This window comes from Podarcis melisellensis, assembly GCF_964234715.1.
Source record: "Podarcis melisellensis genome assembly, chromosome: 12".
Lineage (NCBI taxonomy): Eukaryota > Metazoa > Chordata > Lepidosauria > Squamata > Lacertidae > Podarcis > Podarcis melisellensis.
In genome coordinates, this window is record NC_138544.1 from 21421168 (window position 1) to 21433141 (window position 11974).

Below are 11974 nucleotides of genomic sequence, written 5' to 3' on the forward strand. Positions count from 1 at the left end.
TAGTTTTTGTTGGGACATGTCTCAATAGTTTATGATGAGGGAAATTTTGCATTAGATGTTGAATTCATTAGCTGTGCCATTTTATAAACAGGAAAAAAATTGAATTAAACTTGATTTTTACTTTAAACTGGGTTGACACATTTACATATAGTGGAACAACTAAAAACCAATTGTTCTGCAAGCACAGGATCCATAAAATTGTTAATGCTGCACATATTTTGCAGTTACATTATGGAAATGTGGAATGTATATTTAAATGGTAGATACCCACATAAACAACATTTTGCATAAATACTGTGAATAAGCTTATAGGATCTTTAGAAGGTGTGTTATAGTTAGGCTTTTCCCCCCATACCACAAAGGGAGAATCCCAATTCTATTTCACTAACAGTAACCAATATCCAAAGCTTGAGGAACTAACCAGTTAGCTGCAGACCCATGGAGTAGTTCAGTCTCTATCCCTAATGACATGTGATACAGTTTATAAACCTTTCAACTGAAGCAAGTCTATCCAGCTTCCATTTCCCCCCTCTTTTGCTGAAACGTAACAGCCAGTGATACATGCATGTTATTAAAAATTAGGACAAAGTCGTTTCTAATACAGAATGATTATTTTGTAAGTCTCTTCGATTTTGGAAGCTGTATTGGGCCAGGTTAAACACTCCAAATTCCTTCGTTATTAACAAGTTAGGAAGCAGAAGAATATTCAAGACAGTTTAAAGCAGCTGAAGGTTTAGTTACTACAGCATTGACTCTTAGTTGGTTGTGTTGGTTCAGTAAGATCTACTCCTCTTCCTCGGACAGAGTTGGCCCCTGCATTCTGTTGTTCATTCTTCGGCAACTTTTTAGCTGCAAGGAAAGGTAATTTTTAAAAACTAGCATTAAAACTTTTTTTGTAAGCGTTTCCTACACACGTTCGCATCTAATAAATGACAATTCTATAAAAGCACATAAGGGTATGCACGGGATCCTAAGTAAAATCAGGCCAATTTGGAGAGGTATGTGACTCACTGCGCCAAAGTGAGACTGCTCTGAATCACCCCCAAACCAAATCAGGGACCTCCAAAGTCATTCGGACCTTAAAAAACTGCAGTGTGTCTGCAAAAACCATAGGGTGGTATACAAACCTGCTGTTCTACTTGTACAATGGAACTTTCCCTTCATTTCCCCTTCAGCCTCAAAATACTGGGGAGATTTGGAGGCATACGGGTAAAGGAGAAATCCTACTGAACACAATCCACTTCTCCCAAACCTTGCCATGTATGGAAAACATCAGGGCAGGGAGAGACAGTTCTTGTGGATGACAGGGGAGCTTCTAATCAAGAGGGAATAAATTTAACAGGCCTTTGAGGAAGAGATGATGAAGCGATGTACAATATTGTTCCTGTCTGTTCTATACTCTTTTGCTAGTTCTACAATGGTGCTTGCTTAGAAAATTCTAGATATTCTAGATAGTCCTTCTGCCTCTGCGCCACATGCCCATATTCATGGCAAATCAACTTTGCACTTAATAGTTTCTGTGAATTTTGGTGCCAACTGACCAGAACACAAGCTTAAAGTCTGTCTCTCTCTCTCTTCCCCACCCCCCATCCAATCTATCCTAACTATAGTTCCTGCATCTATCTTGCTGGTTACTCTCCAAGGGGCACCATTGATACACCATTTTTTATACTAAAATGAATTGCTGCCCACAAAAACCATGGAGTGGGGAAGCCTGCTTTCAGACCACCCACCCCAAATCAACTTTTATGCTAGATACCTAGCATAAAAACTACTCCGCTCTTCTGAAATGTGGCGGGTTGTTTTTTTAACCTATGGGCACTTCTCTAATGCTTGCTATTTTCCTACAAATTGCTCACAGAATAGGGGAGATTAAGGAAATGCTTTTTTAACCATTGCCTACTCCAAGGAATCAAATAAAATGAGGGCAGAATAAAATGGAAAACATATATGTGACTTTCTATTTCACTAACTCCAATGAGCAGAGGAAAAACACTGTACTCTTGGCTTATCCCACCAGTATGGAGAAGTTATCCCGCAACGTGGACAATGTGAGTTTTGGTTCTGTTTAAATCAAACATGAGCAAACACAGTGTCTCAATAAAGAAGTTCAGAGTTTATCTGGATTTAATGAAAAACGTGTGGTGGTCCCCACAGGCAACAGGCTTTCCCACCCTGCTTTTCACAGCTGCCCTATATGCTCTATAAAAAGCCACTAATGAGGGTTCGGAAAACCCACAAAATGTGCATACAATGTAGCCTGCAACTATATAAGGGTAAATCAGAAACCTTCCACCTCAAATGCAAAAACAGCAGAAATGCCTTCCACATTCAAGGGGCATTAGGGATTTAAGCCACAGTTTAGTAAAATACAAGCTGACAACATATACTTCATTCTGCAGATGATACAAAATGTACTGTTTTCTGGTAGACTCAAAAGAATTGGGGGCTGAAAACCAGTTGTGTCATAACTCTGAGGTCCTTAAATCTACATTTCTTTTCAATATTCTGCTTTCCCCTGATATTACTAAATAAAGCTTTTCAGATTTGTACATTCCTTCACAATATTCTAATTTTGCTCAACACTGCCATTTATCTTGTTTGTTCATTGTAAAAGGTCAAACAATGCATGATTTAGAATGGCAAAAGCTTACTGAGTAAACAAATCAGTGCTCAGAAACAATGGGTCCATTAAGCACTACTATCAGATAACTTGTTTGGTGAATGCTATTAAGTCCCACACTCTTCAATGAAGCACATACAAACATGTTTTAAAAATGTACCTTCCATTAAAGCTTTACTTACCAATTGCCATGAATATTTCATTTACATTCATTGATGTTTTAGCCGACGTCTCCATGAACAATAAACTGTTGTCATCCGCATAAGACTGTGCTTCCTGTAAATTAAGTATACCAGTTTATTATTTCTGCATATAGTTGTGGACTATACACAGCATTTTTTTTTTGCTGCCAGCTTAGAATCTACTTTTCCTTTTCAAAGGCTAAATGTCACCATGCCAAGTTTGATAAGCTCTTTTCCCTGCCCCCTAAAAAATAAATAAATCAGTCTTTCGTGTTTGAAAAGGCTACTGCACAAATCTGTACCAACACAAAAATTCTGCAAATCACAAATCTAAACAATTCTGGTGTAATAAAAATGACAGGTGAGTATGAAAATGTGCAGCAATTCAAATCACAAATCTAAACAATTCTGGTGTAATAAAAATGACAGGTGAGTATGAAAATGTGCAGCAATTGTGGGAATGAAAAATAGGAGTAAAACTTTTTTAAAAAAACAACCAAAACTGACAAGTAACCTTTCCAGAACCCAGAAATGTTCATCATCTTAATGCTGGAATCTAGAGCTATAGGACTATGCCGTAAGATCAGTATCAGTTATTCAGAAATCTTAAAATAGGAGCAGAAAACAAGCTTTTCATGAATGCAAAGTCTCTCCACACTACTATTTTTATTATGGAAAAGGCATGTTATGATCACAGCAACTTTAGAAGACAACACAGACATCATTACAGTGCTGCCTGTATCGGTAAACATCTAACTTGCACAACAGGACTTCAGGATCCTCTACTTCCTGCCTCCAATCCTCTACTTCCTGCTTCCAACCAAAGAAAGAAGTACCTTTACATAAATTAGTTATCTTTCTGGCTCAGAATGCATCTTAAAAGAAATGCACTTTGCAGAGTTAAGTGTGCCTTCACTAAAATACAATGAAAGAAAAACCAGCTTATGCTGAATAACACACTGTTACGCCAACTGTTACGGCAAAATCTGGGTGCGAGGCTGCTCTGCCACCCAGCTCATCGGACTCAGTCCGTGGGTCCCTGCGGAGGAAAATGAGCTCAGCCGGAGACAGGAGCAAACTGCAGAAGATCCAAGTTTATTGGCCAACAGGTTCAAGACGAGACTGAACCCTGAGAAAGGGGTGACATGAGTTTTTGAAACTTCCCTCCATGTCCCAGAATACAGTGCAAAACACGTCATGAATACATTAAAGAGAGGTTTGGTTACACAGATTACATCATGAATATATTAAAGGGAGGTTGGGTTACACAGATTAACATATGGAGGAGGGAGGGGGGAATATGCAGAGCTACACCGGATTAACATATGGAGGAGGGAGGGGGGAATATGCAGAGCTACACCGGATTAACATATGGAGGAGGGAGGGGGGAATATGCAGAGCTGGAGATATGCACAGATAAACACTTCCTGGGGATGAGAAAACAATGGTCTCAAATATGCATAGTCTGGCACCTGACATTGCCTGGAGGAAAGGCTGATCAGAGCAAACTGGCACGTTGATTTTCTATGAATTTTATAGATTTTAGTCCCTTTTGACATTGACAATTGGAAATAAATTGATATATTGTAGCGAAGAAGAAGGTGAAGAAGACATGCCCCCCCCTTCCGTAACACACACCATCCATGAATATCTTCAGCTCCAAAGACAACGTAAGCCTGGAGCAGTGGCTACTTGTGTCAGTTCTGCAAAAGTCATGTTTCTAACATTTGTGGCTACAAATACAGGTTTGGAAAGGAGACTGAAGGCTAGCAGTAACATTATCCAGAGAGGCAAGTCTAAAGTCAAACTAACTATTCTCAACATATAAATATTTGACAAAACACTGAATTTTTTCCTAAAATTGCCCATTTTAGGAAAGAATATTGTAGAAGACACACAACTTCACCACTAGCAAATTTGCTATTTGCTAAATTCATGAATATATTTTGCATGTATTCAAATTAGCAGCGAACTTGCATATCTCAATCTAATGTTGATGCTTCCCTCAGTAATAAATTGTCCACCCTTCCTTTAAAGCAGTTAATAGAAGGAGCCATATAAATGCTTACATAGGGAATGAAAGAAGGATGTGCCTCTCCCATAACCACTGTGTGTGCAGGGACATTTTCCAGGTTTTTACGGCTTGAAATTTATCAGAATAAGGCTCAGTGGTAGAGTATCTGCTTTGCATGCACAGGGTCCCAGATTCAATCCCTGGCATTCCAGTGTATGCACTGGGGTAGCAGTATCAGACTCAACCAATATTGTTTTCACTAAACATATTGCGTTTATATTCAAATTAAAAGTTAACACACAGGTATTTCCCCCCTTTTCCATACATTCAATAACCTTGTTAGGCAGACTGTGATGTTTAAACAGGCCCACTATCTGCTTCATGAATGAATGGAGCCTTAATTCCAGATCCTCGTACAAACATAATGTTCAACTTACCCCACTGCAAACTGCCATCCCTTCTAGTAGCTTCACAGGAGAACACTATACTCTTCAGATCTGCCTACACCATTATATATTGATTTATGTGAGAAAGAAGGTTGTGCTGCCCCCCTTCACTTGTAACATACACATAAATTATCTGGTAGAATAAATCCTTAAAACAGCTTGCTTTCTAAACCACTTGCATTCCCAAGTTTGTGTGTGTGGTTTCCAAAGCAAGCGAAGTAGGAACAACACAAGTTAACAAAAAGGTCAGTGCTGCCAAAGACCTGCAGCAAAACAATAGCATGACTGAGGGGGCTTTAAAGTTCTGTATAATATTCCAGAAAAACCAGAACTTCTGATCAAATATAAGAGACATAACTTACCTGAAAATCTACAGCCCTTTTGTTAGCTAAATCAGCTTTATTTCCTGCTAAAGCTATTACAATGTTAGGACTTGCTTGCCTCTGGAGTTCTTTTACCCAATTTTTTGCTCTTGCAAAGGATTCCTGTTAATCATTTAAAGAAAGGGAAAAAAGCTCATTTATTCTTTTCCACCTTCATTGGTTTATACCACAATCAGAATTTAGAAAAAGAGCAATGGTGGGCGCTCATTACCCAAAAGCACATTATAATATTATCCCTTCTCTCCATACCACTTTGTTACAACAATTTTAATTAGCAAACCCCTAAATTTTACTTATATTTACTTGAGGAGGAAATCCTCTTTGCATCAATTGAATTTTGAAGATGACTAAAGATTACTATTTAGATAAAGCTTCATAATGCAGCCTTCAAATTATGATTATTTTACTTTATACAAAATCAAAACAGGATTCAACAAATTTAAAATAAAATACGAGTTTTAAAACAATCCATGAAACTCTGCTAACGAATCAACCTACATTATGAAAGGTATACCAAAAATATAGTTATCCCAAAACAAACAAACAAAAACAAATCAGTCAGCCAGAAACTGGCCGTAAATTGAACTTAGAACATAAAAACAGAACTATTAAGAATTTCCCCCTTTAAAAAACAATTCACGAATACCTCAATAACAAATGCAACACTAAAAAACTAAGCAGATTCATTCAGTTTAGTTCACACATTACCTCGTTGGTAATATCATATACAACTATAGCTGCTTGGGCTCCTCTGTAATACATTGGTGCCAAACTGTGATATCGTTCTTGACCAGCTGTGTCCCAAATCTCAAATTTTACTGTTGTGTCATCAAGACATACAGTCTGTGTTAGAAAAGCAGCTAAAGAGAAAAGAAAGCAATAGGGTTTGTGACTCTACGTATGGTCATTACTTTTTATTTTATCTGGAAACCACTTAACGTTAAAAAACATCTGAAGTGTACAACATACAATAAATCACAATCCCACTTCGCAGTAGAAAACGAAAGAAATGTTTTCATATGTAGAACATTCTTTTTTTTTTTTTTTTTGCCAGGAGATGAATATAGTGAGTGGAATTCAGATGTTGGCTCCCAACTCCCATCAACTGCAGCATATATGAGCAATGGTGAGGGAAAGAGGTAGCAAAATCACAAGAGCCACAGATTCCCACCCCCAATGCAGCCCCCAGTGCCACTCCAAATCAGTTCAGGATCTGCAGGAACAGATTTGAAGGGGACACTGTGGGCTGCAGGGAGGAAGGAGCAGTAGGGGAAAACAGGTATGCAAAATTGTGGCTCTCCAGATGTTATTGGGGTCTAACAACACCTGGAGGAGTGTTAGAAACTGAGACATGAAAGCTAGGAGCTAAACTGCACCTAGATGGTTATGGATGCAACAACAGAATGTCTAGGTGTGCTTTTTATAACGAGAATACAAAGCTGGAAATGAATGAATGAACTGAACTAAAATCTTATGTTCATTATGTACATTTTTATGGTCTAGTCGCCTGAAGACTGCAAAAAACAAAGCCAAGAAAGAACAATTAGGTAGGATACTGCAGTTGCTCTAATCAGGAAAGCCTGGTCACATATACAACATACAAGCCTTAAGTCCGAGAGGTATGGTGGGTTCTTGAAACAGACAAAGACTTCTGGCAGAGTTTAAATATCTTGGGAAGTACAAGTTAGCCACAAATCACCTCACAAATGCTGTTGTATATCGTAGAATCATAGAACTGTAGCGTTAGAAGGGACCTGAAGGATCATCTAGCAATACAGGAATATGCAGCTGGTTCACATAGAGATTGAACCTGTGACCTTGGCATTATATAGTGGTTGGCATACAGAGGGCAGCACAACAGGACTTCAGACTTAAAGCTGTTTTCAGGAACACAATGAACAGCATATCAACAGGCAGACCAACAGACAAATGCTGGCTCCCTCGACCTGAAGCAAGATGAATCCACACCCCTTAGATGCCTTTGCCTGGACTCAAACATCCAGGGGTCCTTTACCTTTTTTTTCACAGGTGTTAGGCAGCATCTTAGTTTTAAATAAGCTGAATATGAATTAAAGTAGCTATGAGCTCATATACCCATGCCACAACTAGCCCAGATCTTTATGCAGAAGCTGTAGTTCCTCAATGAAGGAGGCAACTGCTTTTAAAAGAAAGAACAATACTACATTTTGCACACAAAGCACCACCTCACACTTTACTAGGAAGTTTCCTATCTTACTATCTATGAGTGAGCTATTAAACCCATGTACCCCTGTCTTTCAAAAACTTTAATGCAAGTATCTGTTGTCAGCTGTAGATTGGCTTCACCAACCTGGTGCCCTCCATATGTCTTCAACCCCCCAGCCAGGACACACTAGGGGGCATCACAATGGGGAAAAGTCCTGTATGTGTACACCTTGATTTCTACACAACTCAAGCTTCCACAAACCTGTTACAGCAGAAGCTTAAATGAAATTCAAAGTTACCTTTTAATCAACAGAAAAAAATCAAGATAATGCATTATTCACAACATAACAAAAATATGGGACAAATAAAAATAATTAAAGCACTGGATAAAATACAACAGGTCCGCCTTGCCAGCAAAACAAGAAATCTTTGATGGAATGTCCCCCACCTTAAAATCTGCTTTGGATGGCCTTCTAGAGCAAATTTGGTGGGATGGGGAGGATTATAGCAAGGGAAGAGAGAGAAGGGGAAGTTTGCTTGCGCAATGTTTGCTATTGTCCAATGAAATTTGAATTTTGGATTGACAGCAGTAACAATTCCCAATAAATATACGGTAATATACATAGATACGCAACATTTTCTCACCTCCAATCGTACTCTCTTGAAACTCATGAAACTGGCCTTTTACAAAACGAAGCACCAGACTTGATTTACCAACTGCAGATTCTCCCAGAAGAACTAACTTGAATTGACATATTTTATTTCCAGCATTAGGCCCATTGGGTCTAGTTGCTCCTCGGTTGGCCATGTCCAAACTAGAAAGGAGTCCCTTGTTTCAGATTCTTAAAAAGACGATTCCAGGATGTGAACCTCGATGTGCCTTCAACTCAAATAACCTGTTTCACAAAACAGTATTCAGAAATTAGTGACCACAATACAATACAATATTTATTACGGCCATAGGCCCATACAGGTAAAAACACACATAAGTAACAGCTTGTGCACGTGGGGAAAAAACAGCCGCTAAAACACCACTATAACAATAAAATACTATAAGATAGAATGGCATCCTACGCCTTAGTTAGCTTGCAGTGCTCCTTGGCGTTGTTTTTGGGTAAGGACAGCGACCAGGAACCTAGCCACTTTCAGGGTCGTATGAGTATCCTTATCCTGCAAGATTTGGGCAAGGTGGAATTTTGGTGGGGTACCCTCTAGTTTCTGTATGATTGATCCCAACAAATTTGCCCGTGGCACATTAAACAGGGGGCAAGTGAACATAATGTGCTGGAGTGACCACATTTTTGTTGTTGTTAGGCAATAAAATTGTTAGGCACATTTGTTAGGCAATAAAATATATCCATCCAAATTAGGTATGTGTCTACTCCAGGGGTGCCCAAACTTTTTTCAAATAGGGCCAGATTTGATGAAGTGAACATGCATGAGAGCGGACAAGTAGTTGTTGAGCTTTTTTTAGGATTGAAGTTGTTGAGGAGGCGAAATACTACCGCGGGGGCTGGATTAAATCGACCGGCAGGCTGGATTAGGCCCCCGAAATGGACTTTGGACATGCCTGGTCTGCTCTACTCTGTTCATGTCCACAGCAGTTCATAAATTGAAAGTTACATTTTAGCAGTCCTCAGAAGAGAATGATCCCCCCCAGCATAGATAGATTAGCTCAATTATGCTAGACATTGTATACCTCATAGTAGATGGAATTAAAGTTCATCATATAACCATACTTAATGTGCCAACTAACAACCTCACAACTAAGGAAGCTCTTGTGACCCGTTAACTATTTTATTCACATTAAAAATACCTTTAGGCACACTACTGCAGACCTTGACTGTCTCTGTGGATAGCAGTGGTGCCTATCTGGTGGACTCCACAGGCTGTATTGTCACTGGGAATGGAATATACAAAATAGCTAAGAAATCTTTTTCTAATGCACATGTTATAGCACTGACCATTTCAGCTTGCCCAACAACAGACGCTGATGAGTATGTGCTAGGAATAGGGTAGAATAAGGAGATAAAGAGTTGGGTAGGTTGGTCTGGGAGTCTCTCATATTTTGACAGACTGAAGTCAACTGACCATGAACTTCAATAACTCAGCCCTCTACAAGTGGTATTCCAAGGCAATGTACTTGGTAGAGCACCAAGAATGTTTATGGGAGGACCAATAATGTTAAGGGGGTGGGGGTGGATAATCTGTTAGTTCCCCTCTCCTTTGGCCCAAATGTGGTTCAACCTGAATTGCTATGCCACACTATTTATCAGGTCTCTTTGCAAGTTGATCCAACAGAGCTGGTTTGCGCAGGAACTTATCAGTTGCTGCAACAAGCCTGCTTTATCGCAGATTGCAGACACAGCAACTCCTGGGTTTTTGTGTACTAACCAAAAACCCTGTTAGAGACATTTGGCAAAAGACTTGAGTAAGCAGAGGGATAGCACGTTTTTCACTGACCACATTCCCTCCACCCCCTGCGTGTTAGTACAGGTTTCCAATTTGTCTGCTACAATAACTCCAACTGAATTCTACCTGCTCTACATAGCAACTTCTACAGAAATACCCACTTTCTCCCCTAACTCATCTGTCATTGTCTACCCTCTGGTTACCGATTCTCACGCATGCCCCAACTTTAAAAAAGATAATTCACAAGAATAATAATTTGTTGATCTAAGAAACAGTATCAAATTCAAATCCTAATTGTTTTAATGCAGCCTGCAACTTTAAATACTGTGTGAACAAATATATAAATTGTTTCTGCAATATATTCACAGAAAGACAACAGTTTCAACAAGTGTTTGTTCAAAATCCAGATGATCACATTCAAAGTGCTTCCACAAACATGCTAGGAGGGAGTAGAAATAGTTGCCCCTTGCCCATGAATATTAGGTGGCATTTCCTAAAGTGTGGGGGGGCTGCCACATTTGTGTGATGGCAAGCATTCTATATGTCACATCAGCACAGTAACCCTGCATAACAGTCACAACACAATCCAGAACAGGATTCTAACTTGTACAGCAAGTCTCCACACGTACGGCAGAATGCCTGCCACAGACACTTGTCCTCCAACATGTGGAGGGCAGCAAGAACATGAAAAATGAGGTAGAGCCAGCTAGTCATTCTAATTATACCCCTACCTACATAAGGTTTCTTTATGATACTATGTCACTGCAAACAAGAAAATGCAAGGTCACATTTAACATGTCTGCCAAATTTGAAAACAGCAACCATGAGGACCAAGCCTATCCTCGCTGTTCTGTGGTGCCAACAAGGTTCTTGTCTTTGCCTAAACCCAGCTAATATTCACTACCATTTTCATGTAGACTGTGGTATGCTCATCAGCTACCTTTTAAAACACACACAGCTATTTGTGACTAAATATTCGTGCGGATGGAAGGCCCATTCATTGTACTTAAATCCTGCCTACTATCTGAACTTGCTGAAGTGGTTTACAGTATATTTAAAATACTTTAAAAAGGTGGTAATTTTTAGGGCAAGGCAAAGGTGTATATGGTTTTATCTCTAGTTCTTATATATTCCAATTTCACTCTGTAGCTGAATCTCCTAGAAATTACTGGTTAAGAGTAGTTGGATATTAGGTCTCACATAGGCCAGGGCTTCCTCACAGGACTGCTGCTTTGGTCTCTCACAGCTTTTCTCTGTTGCTGGGTATACAAACTGCTGTCAAAAAAGTGCTACAAGCATTCCCCTAGTTCTAAAATCTTTTGACTGCCACTCTGATGCTGAACCTCTGGACCACAGCAGGTCTCTTAGGAAATAATATTGGTATACAAGTGCCTAAGTAGCCTGGTGTTAAGTCCTTTACAGCACAGAGTTTCCTCATGGGACTGCTTATGTCTCCCACAGCCTCTGGCGGTAAATGCTGGAAGGACACTTACCATTTAAACATTTAATGCAGTGGGACATATTCCAGAGTCAACATAAACACTGCATATAAATCCTGTCTGACTGCTTAAGAATTTCCTCAGAATTATTCCACTGGATCGTCAACTATTTCACATCCTGTTCTGCATTAATCAGGCCTTACTCAGCTCAGTGGCACCTTTCTATATCCTGGACAAAATGAAACTGATACTATACTGAAAGGATGGGTGTAACAAGACTCTGGTTGCTTC

At 39.4% G+C, this 11974-nt stretch overlaps 1 protein-coding gene and 1 long non-coding RNA gene across 2 annotated transcripts; one reads left to right on the forward strand and one right to left on the reverse strand.

The window, feature by feature from the left end:
• Positions 1–12: 12 nt before the first annotated feature.
• On the reverse strand, positions 13–8726 carry RAB5A (RAB5A, member RAS oncogene family). Its single transcript, XM_081883467.1, has 5 exons — positions 8478–8726; positions 6357–6508; positions 5628–5750; positions 2806–2899; positions 13–849 (listed from the first exon to the last, which is right to left on the reverse strand). The coding sequence occupies exons 1-5, from the start codon at positions 8638–8640 to the stop codon at positions 734–736; spliced, it is 648 nt and encodes a 215-aa protein (XP_081739593.1). The 5' UTR covers positions 8641–8726; the 3' UTR covers positions 13–733.
• LOC309353869 lies at positions 2907–3287 on the forward strand. The gene is made up of 2 exons (XR_014162097.1): positions 2907–3166; positions 3235–3287. It is a non-coding gene; the product is annotated as an uncharacterized lncRNA (long non-coding RNA).
• Positions 8727–11974: the final 3248 nt, after the last annotated feature.